Here is a 20,838-nt window from a genome sequence, read left to right on the forward strand (position 1 = left end):
TCGTGATCGGGCCATAACTTAAATAGAATAAAGGGTTGCACCATGTAACTTTAACGTTGACAAAAGCCTAATCAGCCATCCAATCTGCGGTTAAGCTATTCACATTTTAGGTACAATCAACATGACGTCAGAACTTACACTTACTGTTAACCGGTCTATTTCAGTAGCACTACCATGAGTTTACAAAAGTATTACTCGCTAGCGACTGCGTAAAATAAATGTATGAAAAATTGTACAGCGCCTCTGGTGGTTACTCGTAGAACTAAATTCCGTAGTGTGAGCCACTCGTAACGTAAAAAACCTATCGAAATCAAATCGCTAGCGAATGTCATTATGATCTATTGCCATACAAATTCGGTCCCATGAGTCATTAATTTGACAGATGTTGTCAAGAAATACCGTAACGATAGTAGTTATGTTATTCACTAGCAAAATGACAATAGTTTTCTATTTACAATTACTATAGTGGCGTTTCTATGCCAACTCATGGTAGTGCTACAGTCGGTTAAAGTCATCAACTTCCACTAAAATCACTAATGACGTTTATGACAAATAACTTGGTGCAATACAGAATTTTTACATTCGATCGCTATCCTCAAAGATATTATTATAGCCATTATATTGTTATAGTTTTAAGTTAAAGATGTTGTTTATGTTTAAGTTAACTTTAACATACAATTTAAATGTGCCTACGGTGGAACCCTCCCTCATTGCGAAAGATGTTTCAATTGCACAAGCCTGATTTGTATACGTCACGAACTGTAGTTACGTTGGCAGCATCTGCATCTAACACATAAAAAACTAGGCGATACTTTTTCAAGAAGTGATAGCCTTTTTGTTCTTTTTTTTGTTCACGAGGGGGAAACCTTTAAAAGATACCCGGCGCCGTGGGAGCGAGGCCGGGTTATGTGGGATTTTTACCGCACTAAAACCCCCCCCGGTGGCCGTTCGCAGCGCTGCGTAGAGGGCTCCGGGATCTCCAAAGGAATGCAACCGGTGTCCTCTTAGCGCGTTGCCCCTTCGGGCTCTGCCCAGGTGAGCTTGACGCTCGCCACACCATCTGGTGCGTACGACGGTATGCGACCACACACACCGCTGCCCTTCCCGGGGTCGCTTACCTTACCGGGCGGTTCGAGCTCCCACTCTTACCGCCCGCAACCCCGGAAGCCCCCTTTTAGTCGTCTCTTACGACAGGCAGGGGATACCGTAGCCCTATTCTGGTCCCGAAACTACAGGGACAAAAAAGTGATAGCCTAGTGGTTAAGAAACTCGGCCTCTTGATCGAGGGGTCCGAGGTTAAAATCCTAAATCCAAATACCAATTTTCAAAAGTGCGTATTAGAAATTAATGAACACTTGATCAAACGGCGAAGAAAAACATCGTGAAGATACCTGCATGCCTGATAAATCTTTGGCCATACTCCACGCACTTGGCCAGCGTGGTGAACTGTGGCCTAATCCTTCCCATTCTGAGAGGAGACCCGTGCCCAGCAGTGGGACGGTGATGGGTCGGTTCCAATTACCTTAGGCCAACTATACACGTGATTCGTCAGTCGTGCTCTCATGTCGTAACGGTTAGGCTGACGTCACATCACGGTATTTGAATAAATTCGTTACGCGAACATTCGTTGCAATTGTAGTTTCCGTGAGAATTCGCGTAAGAAGCCTAATTGATTGATGGTGGATAAATACCTGATTGCTAACTCTTTTGGAGATTTTCTCTTACTCTTACTTTAAAGAAGTCGTAGTTTAAATCGACATCCTAAAGTGTTCTCAAATTAATTAGGTTGAATTTCGAGAACATTTATTTTTGTAATTTGTTGAACATTTTTGTTTGTATAAATCAACGAAAGTAATATAATTTACTAATACAGGCACGACTAGTAAATTATATTACTAGTATTATATTAATAAAAAATAGCACGACATACATATCACTGAGAGATGTTTTGCTACTCCAAAAAAACTAAGTCGGTACCCCCTTAAATCGAAACGCAAAAACAGCTTCAGTTTTTTATGCTATTGTGTTTATGTAATTTGCCATTTTGTAAGAATTTCAGATTTTTTCTTTCTTAACGCTAGAAATAAATGTGACGGTGGTACTCCCAGGTTGAAACACACTTAACCATACATTACCTTTCAAAACACTAGCATTTACTAAACAAAAGTCAGACAAGTGAATGACCTCATGACGCAAGTGGTCAACGGTGGCCTTGACTTCGTTACGTGGTACCATCTTTTGCACACCGCATCGAATTAACGATGAGAGTACTTTGACAATGGGTTAAGCTTAGCGTAACCTTGGGTACCAGTTTAGAACTAACGGCTTATGTTTAGAAGGTTTTTGAAAGATAGAACGTGTGGTTTAACTGAAGAGGTTTTTTGAAGTGAAAACTTATTTAAAAATTTAAAAAATAAATAAATTAAATTTAAAAAATGTTAAACTCGACGTGACCTGATCGAAAATTCGTAAGCAAAGCAAACTGTGAAAGTCAAGATGTCATCCGGTGTCAACATAAAAAAAATATGTCAATGGTTGTCAGTTTAATTTTTTATTTATTATATTTTATTATTCAGGTTAGGTTTCGAAAATTTTCACTTCTGCCGGCACTACCGGAGTGCAACTCGTTGTTTTTTTGTTAAATACAGGTAGTAACCGATCAACCGAAGAGGTTTTTTTTAATAATATAAAAGTAGTAACCGGGCACTCCATTAGAGGATATGTGGCTACTGCCATGGAAATCTGTAATCAACTCAGATAAGATTAGAGTCCTATCTGAGGTCAGCCGCAGATGCGTTGCTATCTCTTGCGACTAAGTTGAAGTGTGAAGTCTCGAATATCTCCCTTACGACATTCCTATATTTTTTGTGAAGAGTTCCTATGGTTTAGTATAGATTATGGTTAAGGATTTACCGTTTGCCACAGATAAACAAAATACAATACATATACGTACCTACAGAATTACAAAATTAAATAGTTTTACTCACAAATTACTCAGACCAGCCAAATACTTACAATATTTAACTCCTGTAAAATATTTATGAGTTTACGCTTGTCCGTCTGGGCTAACAATACCTCATTAGAATAATGTAACACATAGTTCTTGGCAACTGTGTTTAAGACCAGTTTACACGTCCGGAAAATCACTGAACAATGCTCTATGAAAAATAATCATCGATAAATATGTAAACATTTTTTTAAATGTAGTAGTTTAAATGTTGTAGTTAGAAGGTGGTAGAACCCTTTGTGGTTCGACTCCGGCGGCGCCACCGCCACACCTATTTCTACCTAACAACAGCAGTGTTAGGCGCTGCTGCGTGTCGGTTTGAAGGGTGTAGTAAGGGAGACAGACTTTTCCGAGGCGTTACAGCTTAGTCCTCAGGGGTAGCGGCGCATCTGTGGCCAACCTCAGGTAGGAATATCTAATCCTATCTGGGGTTGATTACAGATGTCCATGGGTGGCAGTAGCCACTTACCATCAGGTGGACTGCATGCTCGTCTGCTACTCTTATATTATAAAAAAAAGTCATTAGCTACTCATGCTAATGTATGCAGTCCACCTGTTGGTACATGGTCAAAGTCGTAATAAATCTGAAATTAGCCCTAAATAACATTAGAGTCCACTGAAGAACTACCTGAAGTTGACCACAGATGCGTTACTACCCCTGAGGACAAAGGTATGTCTCTGATATGAATGTCTTTTTTACACCTCTCAAACACAGTACTTGCCGCTGAAAATATTTTCATTATTAAAAATAATAGTACTTAGTAGTATTAAAATAATAATTGTAGCAACATTTTACTGTTATATAGAGCCTTAGGAATTAGATACTATATTTGAATTTATAAAAAAAAATGAACCCCTAAATTCCTTCTAAGTGCCCATATTGTGCCTTGTGTATTGTGCCCATACAGTCTGTGCAAAACTTCATGCTTCATGCCTATCATCTCATCCGACTAACGAAATAATCAACCAACTATGTCTACAAATATAATTAAATACCAACTTCAATTACAAAATCTTTACAGTAGCTACAAGATATTTCACAAAATTACTTAACCAAGCTTTAAAATGTTATTTTAAGGATCTAATTGTTGTAATCTTAACTAATTTCCTACAAGGAATCATTCGATTGCGAGGCCGCTAAACTAAACCAATGGTGTTGTAAATTGCCCATCTTGATTAGACCGCGGTCCCACTGACGAACTATTAACGAGTAGCTAGATGCTATTTTTTACAAAATACATACCTGAATTTTTTAATGCATATCTATATCACTTAATAAATAATTAAAGCCAAAAATTTATTTACATATATTTTTGTATTCTATTATATTAAAAAATATATGAATCCGCATCTATGTTTAGAGCACACAGTCACTAAATCTTTGTGTGTGTTGTTATATTTGTGTTGAACACAAAATTATTTCAAGAAGTTCTAATTTTACTTTACTCTACAAGTTAAAAAGGAATAGCAATCAAATTATTTACAGAATTTTGGATCACATTATTAACTATTAAAATTCCAGCTCAGCTACCCAATGCGATTGTACCTCCTCGAAGAAGTTTACGAAGTGGACTCGTGTATAGCTAGCGAGGGCGGTATGATCTTTAGTGTTGTTTAGCGTTAATTCCTAAGTAAGTAACTAAACAATAACTACCTTAACACTAAAGGTTTGGAAGGTGGTAGAACCCTTTGGGGTTCGACTCCAGCGGCACCACCGCCACACCTATTTCACCTAATAAGTGTTAGGCGCTGCTGTGTTCCGGTTTGAAGGGTGTGGTAAGAGAGACAGTGTTTTCTAAGGCGTGTCAGCTTAGTCCTCAGGGGTAGCGGCGCATCTGTGGCCGACCTCAGGTAGGAATATCTAATCTTATCTGGGGTTGATTACAGATGTCCATGGACGGCAGTAACCACTTACCATCAGGTGGTGCATGCTCGTCTGCTACTTCTATATTGTATAAAAAAAAACACTATATGGCCATGTTGGCTGACGATCTTATAGTTTGTAGCACACCAAAATATGTTACCACCTTTGACTTATACGTTATTAGACAACTATCTTATAGTTAATAGCTCTTAATGCGACCACACCATGAATACCTTGCACGTAACAGACTTACCGGAGTCTGTGGTTTTTACTACTACATTTCCTTATTACGGACATCTTCACAACAATTACGTAACCATTGAGATTATTAGTAACAATAAAGTTTATATAGGTATTAATTTACCCACCTTTATTACTAGTCGTCCACAGGTTGCCGGTTGGGCTGTTGCGTTTTGGTTTGTTTTCTCTAAACATAAGAATATCTGGAATCTTGTTGTTTTTATTATCTTTCGGTATAACGTCTGGAGATCTTTCAACGTTAACCCGCACGAATTCTCCTTTAAGTACTTTGGGAGTCTCTTTATTCAGAAGCAGTGGAGGCGGCGGTGCCTTCGCTTTTTTATGAAATATCCTCTTTCTCTCAGGCCTCAAAGGAATGTCGATATCCGTATAAATAACACTATCTATCTCACCCGCTTCTTCTAAATGGCTTCTAATACCGATTAGGCTCATCGGCTGATCGAAGCGCGTGTTTTTCTGTTGCACAGAAATATGTGTAACGCCATCGTTGTCGGTAGTTTGCATCAAGTCAAACTCGGACCGGGTTTTGTCGAAAATGCTGTAGTCGTCCATACTGTTCTTTCTATTCTTGAAGATATCATTCGACTTCTTTTTCGCAAACAAATTGTCACTGCTGGAATAATTCGTCGTATTCTTTGTCAATCTATTCCGCATCTTGAAGTACTTGTACGTGAAATATATCCTCTTGAAATCCTGTTCGTTTTCGAATTTGAGCACGATCGCTTCTTTGCCCAGGTTCTTACTAACATAAAAGACTAGAGTGTTGTCGCAATTTGGATAGTTTTCAATGTTTACACAGTTTGCGATGTCGTCAATGGATATGTTTTCGTATTTGCTCGCCTTGAGGTCGCTGTAATCTTTGATCAGCTTTTGTTTTTCATCGTCAGTCGCGTCGTCTTTTGTGAGCAGTTGCAACTGATCCTTTTCGTTGAATCCGACGACTATATTGTAGTGTTGGAGTATGGACGGCTTGTTTATGGTCATGATGTCGAGTTGCTGGGTGGCATTGTGCAGCTTCTGCCGCGCCACCAGTGTCGCGTAGCCTCCACAGCGATTCGACTTCTTCACAGTCATTATCGATCTGGAAACCAAAGAAATATTCACTTTATTTAGAGCTTTTTAATGAGCTTTATTAAACTTTTTGTGTACCAAAATAGTATTCGTATTGCAAGTGTATGCATATTTCAATTTAAACCAAGATAATTATGTAAATATGTAAACGAAACGTTATAAAACAAATAGGTTATACTTTTTGTGATCTTATAAATATACTCTTACTTATTGTAATAAATAAATTGTATAATAACTATACCTACTTAGCCTAAGAGGTAGTTGATTAACTGTACCTTGTATGTATATTTTTGAATGCGCTTTATTTGTAAAACGTAATCCAGAGTTATTTAAATTTCATTCAAGAGCCCGTCTTAAGGATAAGTTACAAACTGTGAAATGTAACACTCATATATTTAAACAAAGTTTATTTTGCAAAGCTCCAGTGATATTCAATAAAATACCAAAAACCATACGGCATATAAGTGACAACCAAAATTTTAAAAATAAATTACGAGTCATCTCGTTGACAAGACCTACTACCACATTAATGATTTTTTTAATGACATTGACTAAAGCGATTATTTCTATTATCTTGTCTGTTTTGAGTATATAATAGGCCATTATAAGAAAATATTTTTTATTAGTTCTGAAATATGCAATTTGATTGTATAATTATTAGTTTAATATGAAGATTTAATGTTATTATTGTATGCTTTGTCCTGTTTTAATTTAAATAATTTAGGTTAATTTTAATTAGAATTTATGTAATTTATATACTTATGACATATTTGCATACCCTTTGGGTTAGGATAGGAGCACAAAACTTATGTATTTCACGCATGTATACCACCTTATCCTGCAATAAATGACTTGAATTTGAATTTGATTGAAAATTTTGCAAAATAATTCATTAAAATGAAGGATCATCATTAAAAATATTCCCACCCATAAGTTGATCTTTTAAAAGTAGTCCAACTTGAAATATATATGTCTTAAAGTCATGGGTGACTTCTTTGGAGGTCAATGTCATATTGAACACTTTTTATCTGTATTTATCTTAAAATTGTCTTTCGTCCACATATTTTGCTTGCTTGTCCTATTAACCTTTAAATTTTATTACAATGAACATCTTATAATCGTGGATTCTTTAAGCATTTTGAAACAAAAATAAAAAATATGTACACAAAGTCTCGACATTTTAATTTTGTACAATCTTATTTGCGTTGTTAATAAAATTTAGGGAAGGTTAATTGAAATCAATTAATTGTAGAATCGATATTTTATAGATCTATCAATTCTTCAATCTTCAATACGATTTTAAAATCGAATTTATTTTCCAGAATCGGAATCTCTGGTCAAATTGTCTTAATAGTGACTATCACTATCAATTGTCACATGGATTACTAACAATTGTCTTGTTTGGAGCAATCTTCACCATATCATTTGAGTGCTTCTTGAGAAATTTCGAGAAATTCGAGAAGTCTCGAGAAATTCCCACACCGCGCAAAAGGCTCCAACGAAGTTTAACGATGGTTAACTAATTATAGCAATGAGAAGCGACAACTTAAGTGCTTTGAAAGTACGAAAATAGTTGTAAATAAGAGGTTATGTAACTTCGGAGAACCTTATTTTTTATAAGACTGAAGTACGAGACGAGAATACTGCCCACCTAAGTGGTTGATGATTAGTTTTTTACCGGATATTCTCAGTAGAGGTCGCGTTCCGATCCGGTAGTAGTTTAAGAAAAATATTGTAACTAATTAATTGTATCAGGCGTTACTTTGCGGAAATCCATGCTATTAAGTTAAGATTAAAACAACTTCGCAACAATAGGCTACAAATATGTATGTATGATGATATATATTTTAAACCATGCACTATGTACCACCCTCCCTCCATCAAAGGATGCGTGCAGATGCAAAATATTAAAAATATACGCCATCATACATATCACCACCAACACGTGTTTCGCTCTAAAACGGAGCATCATCAGGGTAAGTTGACTCTACGACGGTTAATCGTTAAGTCACTGCCCATGGCTATCTGTAACCACTTCCGTAGACTTTAGGTCGACCTAAAGTCAATCTTAGTACCTACTAGGATTGAATCTATAATGTATAATCGGCTTTAGGCTTATTATCATGATCAGAAGACGTCCATGAGTGGCAGTGGCCACTACTATCAAGGAATTCATGCTCATTTGCTATTTCAATGTTATCTTATATATAAAATTCTAATGCCACAATGTTAGTTACCGTACTCCTCTGAAACGACTACCGATTTTCATGAAAGTTTATATGCATATTCAGTAGGTCTAAGAATCGGCTACTATCTATTTTTCATACCCCTAAGTGATAAGGGTTGTTCACCCTTAACATTTTTTTATTTATATGGGAACACGACATTTTTCGGGTCAGCTAGTAACATATACTCTTATTTACTCTCTACATTCCTGTATCTTTGTCCGAAAATTACACTAAAATCGGTTTATTCCAGTATTCAATTATACAAACAATCTTAAGATGTATTAACATTTATGTGTAGCACCATGTAACTTTAACGTTAGCAAAAGCCTAACCAGCCATCAAATCTACGGTTAAGCAATTCATGGGGCGCGATTAAGTAAACAATTGCACTATTTTAGTTACGGTTAACATGACGTCATGACCTTCTCATTATAAGAGGAGATCGGTGCCCAGCAGTGGGACAGTAATGGGTTGATGGTGATGATTACCATGACGTCATAGCTAACACAAGGTTAATCGGTCGATTTCGGCCGGTTAAAAGTTTTGTCAACTTACGTATTTGTCAACGTCTAAAATTTCGGTGACCATGACACAAGTGACGTTAGTGACAAATAACTCGGTTATTTTTATAGCTATTGTTAACTTATAGTGCTGGAAGGTGGTAGAACCTTTTATGGTTCGACTCCGGCACCACCACCGCCACACCTATTTCTACTTAATAACAGCAGTGTTAGGCGCTGCTGTGTTCCGGTTTGAAGGGAGACATACTTTTCCGAGGCGTTCCAGCTTAGTCCTCAGGTGTAGCGGCGCATCTGTGGCCGACCTCAGGTAGGAGTATCTAATCCTATCTGGGGTTGATTACAGATGTCCTTGGGCGGCAGTAGCCACTTACCATCAGGTGGACTGCATGCTCGTCTGCTCCCCTTATATTATAAAAAAAAAAAAACTTATCGTCATTGTTATAGTTATTGTTATTATTATAGTTAACTTTAACGAAGACGTTAAACGTCTATGATGCAACCCAGCCTCAGTGTTTTTACGAAAATGAGTGCTTTTATAATCAACAGCAGTTATTTTGATATACACTTTCACTTACTTTCATTTATGGTGTTTGTTAAATGAGAATTTGATGCAAAGTGTAAACGAGGTAATAATTAATTTTACAAGGTTATTAACATAATCACCATAAAACGATTTAAAATTAATTATTACAATCATTTTTGAGATTGCTTCTCGAACTTCATATTAATTAAGTAATTTCTACTAATTAAGTAGAATAACGTTGCTATGTTTAATAAAAGTAATTGATGAATAAAAATACATATTTTGGGTTTAATATGGTTCGTGCAAATAGATATTTTAAATGAAAGGCGAAACCATAATCAAATCAAATCAAATCAAAATTTTTTATTCAAAATAGGTTCTTTACAGATCACTTTTTGAATGTCATAGACATATACAAGAAAATCATGTCATAGACAAGAAAATCATAATTCATATTCATATATATGTATATACGATTTAATTTTGAAAGTGGTAGAACAATTTGTGACTCGACTCCTGAGGCACCATCGTCACATCTATTTCTACTTGATAGCAGCAGTGTTAAGTGTGCTATTCCAAGGCTTTCCACCATGAGTCCTATAGCAACGCATCTGTAGCCGATCTCAAGTAGGACTCTAATCTTATCTGAGGTTGATTTCATAAGTCCATGGGCGGCAGTCCTCATGCCCCTCTTACCATCAGTTGAGCAGCGCAGTAGCATCGCATCCGTGATCGATCTCAAGTAGGGAACTTATCTTATCCGGGGTTGATTACAGACGTTCATGAGCGGCCGTAGCCACTTACGATCAGGTGGACTGCATGATCGTCTGCTACTCCTATAATAAGAAATGTCCATCGGTGCCAGCAGCGATAGCCTAGTGGTTAAGAAATACGCCTTCTTCTTCGAAGGGTCCGGGGTTAAATCCCAGGCACGCACCTCGGAATTTTCAAAGTTATGCGCGTATTAGAAATTAATGATCACTTGCTTAAACGGTGGAGGAAAACAGCATGAGGGAACCAGCACACCTACTCGATTAATAACTTGGCCAGCGCGGTGGACTATGGCCTAATCCTTCTCATTCAGAGATTAGACTCGTGCCCAGCAGTAGGACAATATAGTCCGCGTAAAACTGAAACCGCTCTGAATATAGAAATGAATCGCGTCACCATAACAAATTGTTCCTACACTTGTTCGCAACAACTTCAGAGCGGACTAGCAGTTTGGCGCGAAATATATATATTTTTTTAATAATATAAGAGTAGCAGACGAGGCTACTGCCGCCCATGGAAATCTGTAATCAACCCCAGATAGGATTAGAAATTCCTACCTGAGGTCGGCCACAGATGCGCCGCTACCCCTGAGGATAAGCTGGAACGCCTCGCAAAAGTCTGTATCCCTTACTACACCCTTCAAACCAGAACACAGCAGCGCGTAACACTGCTGTTATTAGGTAGAAATAGGTGTGGCGGTGGTGCCGCCGGAGTCGAACCACAAAGGGTTCTACCACCTTCAAATGGTAATGGGTTGATGATGATGATGATGGGCGCCAGTAACCACTTAACACTTAAAACTAGGTGGTCTATACGCTCATTTCTTATTTCTATTACATTAAGTGATACGGATGTACTTCGTGTTTGTATGTGAACATTTGATTTATATAACATATGCGCTTCCGAGATAAGTTAAGTGGGTGATATTAACGTGAGGTTGCTCGGAACTTCTTTCCTGTTAATAACAAGTTAATTATGTAATAATGGAGTTAGTTTATATTAAAGGTTGTTGTAAAAACTCTTAGATGAGTAAAATACATAGATAGATCACTCCTAACAAGAAAGTGTGACCTGTTTAGAGAATTAAAATTGTTGCGTAAGTAAAGGTTTTCCACGTCTCCGTGTCCCTAAAATGTTAGAAATACTTATTTATATATTACGTTAATTACGTAATTGTTATTTATACGTACATTAAAAATGTTTTGTTTGTCAAGAATGAAAAAAATAACTCACAAATCAGCCTTTTGTAATTTAATCCAATTTCAAGGCGGTGAAGTATCTTTCTATTTTACTTATCAAAGAAGAATCTAGGTACCAAAATAATATTAGGGGGTTCATACACAAGCGAGAGACTACGCCGACGAACGAGTTTGAGATTTTTTTATCTCTCGGGTGTGCAGGTTACCTCATGATGTGTTCCTCCACCTTCAGCAAGTGACAATTAATTTCTAATACGCACATAACTTCGAAAAATACCGCATGCCTGCAATTTGAACCTCGGACTTGGATGGATTAAACCATCAGGTTACTGTTTGTTATTATCAATTATTAATTAAAAAAATATTAAAAATATTAAGTGGCAATCTATCTGTAATCGGCTTCAAATACGAAGCTGATCTATACGAAGTTACATTAGAACTTGGACTATTTACCATCAGGTAGACTACATTCTCATTCACTACTTCAATACCTAGACCACAGACAACAAATTAAATACAACAATAAAACGACAGACGCGGAAACAATCTGTCAGTGCTACTATCTCGATCAGGTTCACAGAAACGCGGACGTTCTCCCCGCGACAATGGGTCTCACATAATTATACCCACAACTGGAAAGTTCCAATTGTTCCACGCTAATACGATTAATGAGTGCACATGCACATGTCTTTTGGGTGACGTGTGGACTGTAGTATTTAATAAAAACACGAATTTGATAATCACGTATTAGAAATTAATTATGCCTTGCTTTAACGGGGAAGGAAAGCATCGTGAGGAAACATGCATATCTGAGAAATCTTAAAAAAAATCAAAGGTATGTCAAGTCTACCAATTCGCACTTGGCCAGCGCGGTGGACTATGGCCTAATCCTTCTCATTCCGAGAGGAGACCCGTGCCCAACAGTGGGACAGTAATGGGTAGATGATTACGGTGAAGATGTAATAAAAAAAGATTATCGCTTGTTTTAACTACGAAGGGAGACATCGTAAGGAAACCTTGATTTTTGTAAATATGTAGTTTACTCTGACCGACCTCAGGTAAGATCTAATCCTATCCGGGGTTGATTACGGATGTCCATGGGCGGCAGTAGCCACTTACTATCAGGTGGACTGCATGCTCGTCTGCTACTCCTATGTTAAAAAAACCCAAAAGACAAAATCTGATAAAATATATATATATATATATATATATACGCTTTCTACACTCACAGCCCCACACTAAGATGCCCTGTATCGTGGGTGCCATGGACACACTCAGAGACAAATACACAAACACCGAGACCCAGAAACAGAAACCTAAATTCATCATTTAGATTTCTTTCTGGCCGGGGATCGAACCCGGGACCCTCGGCGCGTCAGACCGGTATGGTGACCGCTCCGCCACGCGGGTCGTCGATAGTACCAGCACAAGCGGCATCTTGACCTTTCATCTTTATTTATTGATTCACTTATAAAGAAAAGACATAATTGGCCCCGTCCTCTCCCACTGGGTCAATGATACATGCGAATGTGGAAGTGGTCAGTCGCCATATAATACACCTCTTCCGTACTTAAGTGTTGAGGATATGCCCATATGAAGGTAGCCTTGCTTGCCCATAGTGTGGCCGTGTTGGATGGTTACCTCGAGTTATTAATAGATTTATCTCGATTTATGTGTAAATTATCTTATATATAAAATTCTCGTGTCACAATGTTAGTTACCGTACCCCTCCGAAACGGCTTTACCGATTTTTACCAAATTTTATATGCATATTCAGTAGGTCCGAGAATCGGCTACTATCTATTTTTCATACCTATTTTTTTTTTTTTTTTTTGTTTACGAGGGGGATTTTTCATACCCCTAAGTGATAAGGTTGTTCACCCTTAACGTTTTTTTCATTTATATGGCAACATAACATTTGCCGGGTCAGCTAGTAGTCTATAAAGGTGAAAAAATTGGATCGTCTAGCAGTGAACTATAAGCTCAAAATCTGCGGAGGGTAATGTTTGAGAGTTTGTATGTATATGTATGCACCTATGTAAGCCTCATTGTTTGGAATGCTCTGCAGCCTAAACGGCTAATGGATTTTAACGTATAAGGTGTTTATGGATTCATCTAAATTGTGGGAATTACCTTATACTATATTTTCCATACCATTGACTATATAAAGCAGTCGGCTTTTTGTTTTTGTAATAATAACTAGTTATAATAACGAAGTAGCGAACTAGCAGGTATCCAACAGATGGTAAGTAGCTACTGCCGCCCATGGCATCTATAATCAACCCCTGTTAACATTAGATGCTTAGATCAGCCATAGATGCTTTGCTACCCCTGAGGACTACATTGGATAGCCTGTATCCCTTTTAGTAGTATGCCTTCTTAACAGTACTATTAAAACCAGATCACAGCAGCGTTAACCACTGCTGCTATTCGACATAAATAGGCGTATCGGCGCTACCTTCGGAGTCTAACCAAAAGTTCTATCACTTAAAAATAATTAAAAATTCACATGTGCGAAGCCGTAATCAAAAACTAGTTTTATATAAACTAATTGTCGCTAATCACATCTATGTTACAACGAATCTTGCGCTTTAATCGGCTTTCTCGCTATCTCCTGTTAGAGATAGCTGCTGGGAACAAACCACAATACCCTTTGTTGATTCACCAACTATGTAGACGTATGTAGGCTCAGAAATAGTTTTTAAGATCTAGAAATAATGCTAAATATTCATAGTAAGATCGACTGTCTTCAAATCTCATTTTTTTCAAATTGAAGTATAATATTTTTAAGCTTATTACGTTGTCAATAAAACAGTATGATTCCTTTCATTATATATTTTTCACTATCTATCACCATTCTCTGTCACAAATTCTCTCAAAAATATATTTTTATTTTATATTTTCCAGAACAGATTGTAACTAACCGGCACTTCGACCTACTGTTATTAGTATAAAGTATTTATTTATAAAATATTTAAATAAAACATGACATATAAATTTTAACCCTTATATTTAATTATGGATGTTCGCCCTATACCGCGTCTTTTCATCTGTGCTTACCGTTCATATCTAAGTAGGCTAACTATAATTTATAATTACTCTCAAGTTTGAATACAAGCTCGTATGTGGGTATAACATGTTTGTACGACAAGATTTGATCTGATGCGTATCATACATCAGATGGAATCAAGTGTGTTAATTTGTCTCACGGGACAACATACAATTAACGGTTTAACAGTTCATTACTGGATTTTATTACTTTAATTCATATAATTATATTCTTTGTTGTACCGTATTCTGATAGAAGATCTTATAGAGTCGGGGATAACATTAACATTAAATAAGTAATAATAATAGCGTCATTAATAACAAATTTCACGTACAAAATTGTGTAATGCTAACCATAACTAAAACGAAATACTTATATCGCGAAATAAAATAAAACAAATACTAACTGAAGTCAGCGCATACTAAAGTCAATTTTCTACTTAATAAAATAATTATTTTATAGATAAAGAAACATACATATTAATGTGTTTTTATTTGATAATTGAAGCAGCAAATGAACATGTCTACCTATTGATAAGTGGTCACTACCGCCCATGGACATCTGTATCCAACTTCATATAAAAGAAGGGTCTACCTAACGCCGATCACAGATGCCTTTCCAACCCTTAGAACTAAGACAGTGTCATATTATGTAAGTCAGTCTATCCTTTTTTTCGTGGGGAAACCCGTCATGGGTTCCTCTCAGCTGCGGGGGTAGCGGTAGAAGATATGCCGAACTCCTACCGGCTAAAACCCCACGATGTTTCTTTGAACGCCCTTTGTCGGGACCACGTAGGGAATGCAATCCCGGTCTCGCGGGATCCCAGTCTCGCGAGATCCCGTGTATTTTTTCGGGACCAATCCCGAAGCATAATATGACTAGAGTCGTTCGAGATTGACGGGATTAAGCGGCAATGCTTAGCGATGTTACACACATCCGCTCGCGACGCCACCGGTGCGCACTTTGTTTTTTAAGGAGTTATTTTCAAAATCACCCTTAACTACTTTTTAATCTTTAACTATTCTATACCTTGTTTTGATTATTTTAGTAAAACTGTTAATTATTTCGTTACTTTAGTCAAATTAAAGGATAAAGGCTTTTGTTTCCAATAATATTTTGTTTTATTTAACCTCACTATAACCAACAAGCAGTTTTCATAGTTTACAGTGATGTGATTTTTTTAACTAGACGAGTACCTACCAGAAACTCTCGGGATGATATTTCTTATCCCGCGGGATCTCGACTTTACGATCTCGAGTCGGGATTGCATTAGGACCACGGGTACGCTAATAGCAGTCGTCCGCGGTGCATTCCCGCGTGTGCAAAGAACACTTTCTATACTTTTGGGCGAAATCTGCAATATATGTATATCATAAATGTTGACTAAGTTGCACAAATAGAAATTTGTAGAAAGCGTATGTTTCTATTTCATAATAACACGACATAATGAGCGTCTCTCGATCGGACGCGTCACACTCGCCCTGTTTGATTAGCGCTCAATATACTGGTCCTCCTGTCACACTGATGCACTGAGCGATGACGTCATAGTTATCTTAGGTATCGCTGGGTCTAAGTGTTTGTGTATGTTATATCTTTGTGTATACTTAATGTAACGTGATAATATGAGCGTAGAAATGCAAATTACTATTATGTTATTGATAAAAAGTGCAAGCTAGCTGCCCTCCGACAGATGAACATGATAATGAAAAATTACTTAGAAAAACATATATTCAATACCCTTTTGATATACTTCTAGAATGCTGGATCTGTAGGAAATGATTATTCGCGCTTCATAAAATGTCATATCTTTCAATGAGAAGGATTGAATTCCAAATAAACACGAACAAAGATTCATTGCTAACACTGACGGCCAAGTAGGGCCATTTTTCTCTTTTACCACACCTTTCAAAACAGAACACAGCTATATTTAAAACGGGTTAGTCACACGCCTGCCGCAGGGGCAAACTAGGGGCCAAGGGTGGTCCCGCGCCCCTGCCACCCTGCCGCAGGGCCAATCTATGAAATTACCCTACTTGCCTAAACACACCACGGTTTAGGAGGCAATAAAGGGTCTCCCCCACTCTTACACACTAGATTGCCTTTGTAGCAGATTCCAGGCCAAAATAGATGTCGCGGGGAATCGAAGGGAGAATTGAATATACGTTGCCATAACAATTTGCATGCCATGACATGGCTGATTGTGTGATTCCTATGAACTATTATGATCATTTTATTGTAACTACTATTACCGCAAATAAATATTTAATTTCAATCAAGTGTCACCGTGTTACGAGTTTCAATTATTTGTTTCCAGCTCGTCATTAAAACATTTGGTGTGACAAGTTCGCGCCGGTGTGATGTGTGGCGGGCGGGTTCGTCTACTTTTACTCGATTCACGAGAAAGTAATAGTGTGCGATAAATGTCCGCGCACGCCCCGTCTACACTTATTTGTACAACATATTATTAGTTTTTTCGGTTCCTAAAGCGTATGTGTTTCATGTTTAGTCATTCAAAATGAAGGCAATAAACGTGTTCTTTAATTTATTATTTTCTATTCTTTCGCTTGTCAATAAATTATTGAAAAAAATCAGGTTAAAAGTTTAACACGTGTTTCTACCACGTTAACTGCATTGTATTCCATATTTTTACACTTTACAAATAAAATTGATAGATCAAACAATCATACTGTTTACGTGTTAGTAAGTAGTCACATGCACTCATGGATATCTCTAATGACAAATGGGCTGCTACCCCTGAGTACTAAATGTTTGTTATTAAACGACCATAGTGGCCGGTAATTTCTCATCGCTTTATAATTCAGTGATAGTTGATGTAAGTACATAACGGCCCTACCAGATTACTTTTAGGATCGGTGATTCGCGTTTTGGCGATTGCATCAAAATAATAAAATATAGGTTATGCTACCCCGATACGATTTCGACGAATCCATTGACATCTCATGAATGTTACAATCCGTCAAGCCGTTTTGGCTGAAAGTCGTGCCCAAAAACTCCATAAACATTACCCTCCCTAAACATTACCCTCCACAGCCGGGTAAAATAGAATTTATTCTCATTTTATATAAACAACGCAAAACCTCGTCAAGTCACGTTACAGTTAACACGTTGACTTTCAATTTCACTTTTAATATATTCTTGTTATGAGTGTGCTCTTCGTTTTATGATCACGATAGACAGACGCGCGCCAGACGAAAAAATTACATTTAATTTGATACTTGGATTAATATAACCTGAATTCCTCATCAGGCGTGTAATAATTAGATTTCGCTCTCGGCTATGCTTAGTAACTCTTTAATAAGGTAGGTAGCGTCCGCGCCAATCTTCTAGTCTACGGTATCCCCTGCCTGTCGTAAAAGGCGACTAAAAGAGGGCTTCCGGGGTTGCGCACGGCAAGATTGGGATCTCAAACCGTCCAGTAAGCGACCCCGGGAAGGACGGCGGTATGTGTGGTCGCATACCGTCGTGAACACCAGATGGTGTGGGAGGAGCGAAAACTGCTCTCCCAGGGCAGAGCCCGATCGGGGCATCGCGCTTGGAGGACTCCAGTTGTGTTCCGTTGGATATCCCGGAGTTCTCCAATACACTAATTTCCGCCTGTAAATGTTTTTTTTATAATATGGGAGTAACAGACGAGCATGCAGTCCACCTGATGGTAAGTGGCTACTGGCGCCCATGAACATCTGTGATCAACCTAAGATAGGGTTAGATATTCCTACCTGAGGTCGGCCACAGATGCGCTGTTACCCCTGAGGACTAAGATGGAACGCCTCCTAAACCCACCCCCTTCAAAACGGAACATAGCAGCGCTTAACACTGCTGTTATTAGGCAGAAATAGGTGTGGCGGTGGTGCCATCGGAGTCGAACCACAAAGAGTTCTACCACTTTAGCACAAATTCCCAGCCAGTAAAGTTTCAAAGGGCTAAGAAGCTATAATGTTCCCAATACTCGTAATGCATGTAATGTGATTGTATTACTTACAACTAGTTACTTTAGTTACCGAAACAAGGAAGCAGGTATTTAATGTTAGCATTATCGTGGGAAATCCGAAACCTGCTATAGTTTAAGCGCAGACTAGACACTTCTATAAACAGATAAGACTAAAAGTTTATGATTGTCTATGATTTCAAATACGCCATTTTCTAAGTTCATGTTGGTATTTATATCTATGATAAGAAAGCTATTAAACTAAGTTGTAACTGTGATAGCTAATCTTTATAAACAGGACTGATAGGATTTTTATACAAAGCAAGAAAACATTTGCCTTAAAACTAAAATCGTCTAAGAGCGGTCTAATTACTAATTTGACGGTAGAAGAAGGTGTAAAAAAAACAATGACATTTTTTATCTGTTAAATTATTCCTTAAATTGTTTTATAAGATAGGGAACAGAGGGAATCGCTATTTTAGGACAATTTCCAATGAGTCTCCTTGTATTCATAGATTAGTAAAGATACTTCGCCGCCTTGAAATTGAATGAAGCCACAAACAGCTTATTATAGTAAGTTCTTTTTTTGAATTCTTGGCAAATAAAAACATTTTTAGAGAAAATTTACGAATAAATAAGTAATACTGCGTAATTTAAATAATAAATAAATAATTTATAATAATAATTTCAAATATTTTAGGGACATTTTAGCACGGAGACGTGGCAAAACTTTTTTACGCAACTATTTCAATTCTCAAAACTGGGTACATTTTCTTGTTAGCAGTGAGTAATCTTTACTAATTTATGCTTTTATTAAAAAACCTACAAGTATTCAGAAGTTATTAATGATCTATTTATCCAATCTTTGCCTACCAAAGTTCAAAAATACTCAATTTGGATTGAGATTTTGATTGAGACAAAAATTGGGATTGATAGAATTAGCCTAAGACTTACATTTTTTGAGTTTTGCAACGAGAAACCGTGAGAAGCTCGCACATTAATAACAACTGACAGATTGACTGACAAAGATGGATCATTGCGATCGCAAAAACTAATCCATTACGTAATGGCCTTTAGGCTAACGGTGGATAAATTTACAGGAAGTGTCAAAGTCTATGCAAATGGAGGCAAATTGCAGCCCGTGTGGTCCCGCACTCCCATGGCACTAATGTGCAGATTATGGTGTTTTTGTCGTAAAGATAAATTGTATTATGCAACACAGTTCCGATATTTACGCCTGTGACGACACATGCGGAAAATGTGCGGTTTATTCCGTTATGTACGGTTTTTCGTAACAGTGTATTGTTAATTTTGTTTGTTATGTATGAAGTAGTTGTTATGATGTAGTAACAAATTATTACTAATATTATTTAATGTAAATACTACTTACGACATCTGGGGGGCTAGCCATGTTACAAACTTTGCATTCTATTCGTTTTCTATTCTATTCGTTAGCAAGTTTCATTCTACATACGATAAGTCTATGGTTAGCGATCACATTTAATATCAATGTGCCGTCAAATACAATATCGTCTGGTTTCTACACCAGCCAAAATACCTACATGGTAATAATTAATTATTTAATAGTAATATTAAAATATAACATCATAATATACATAAAAAATATACCATATTTTATAGTACATGTATTTTGTTAATTAAAACTATTTGCAAAAACTAAACTTAATAATGTCTATGAACGGTAACTATGGTGATTGGTGATTGTTTACAAAGAGCATACAAATTATTGTTTATAGCGATATTACTAATGACAGTAACAGCGATTGCATGTTATTTGTGATGTGACCAAAAGAAAATATCTGGACGTCCAACTTCGTAAAATTTACTGGCTCATGGCACGAATGTCTCTCAGCAACAAACTTGACTACTACAAAGTCATACTAAAACCGATATGGTCATATGGATCTAAGCTTTGGAGAACCGCATCCAACTCAAACTTGGACATCACACAACGCTTCCAATCGAAAATGCTTCGCATGATAGCTGATGCCGCAGAGACAACAGGGAAAGAGGAAGTGACAAATAATCTAAAATCATATACTCGTCATATAAGGACACCCCAATGGGCTTGCTAGTGAGCTTATGAAATCCACCCGCACTTTTAAGCTCATCAAAAGGAGAGCTACTCAGGATCTTCTCCCATCGTAGGAGCGGCTCCCGAGGAGGCAATAATTATAAATGGGTATGTCACTGGGTGTATACCATACATGCCATCTCAACAAATAAACCTCATAACTACCAGCTTTATGCCTAGACAGGGAGATTGCAGAGAAACAGGAGACAATAATGAAAAAAAGGATACGGATATTAATATTATATTTTTCTTTTAAGATTTAAATAAATTGTTTAGTTACAAGTAAATTTATTATGAGAAGGA

At 37.2% G+C, this 20,838-nt stretch overlaps 1 protein-coding gene across 1 annotated transcript in view; it reads right to left on the minus strand.

Moving 5' to 3' along the window:
- Window positions 1–20,838, minus strand: part of LOC140746381 (uncharacterized) — a 41,066-nt gene that overhangs the window by 9,568 nt on the left and 10,660 nt on the right. The window contains exon 2 of the mRNA XM_073078506.1: window positions 5,240–6,213. Coding sequence (XP_072934607.1) covers window positions 5,240–6,213 — 974 coding nt within the window. The remainder of the gene's footprint in view (window positions 1–5,239; window positions 6,214–20,838) is intronic.

The sequence above is a fragment of the Epargyreus clarus genome, unplaced genomic scaffold (assembly GCF_041222505.1).
Source record: "Epargyreus clarus isolate Ecla_fem2 unplaced genomic scaffold, WU_Ecla_fem_2.2 ptg000012l, whole genome shotgun sequence".
Lineage (NCBI taxonomy): Eukaryota > Metazoa > Arthropoda > Insecta > Lepidoptera > Hesperiidae > Epargyreus > Epargyreus clarus.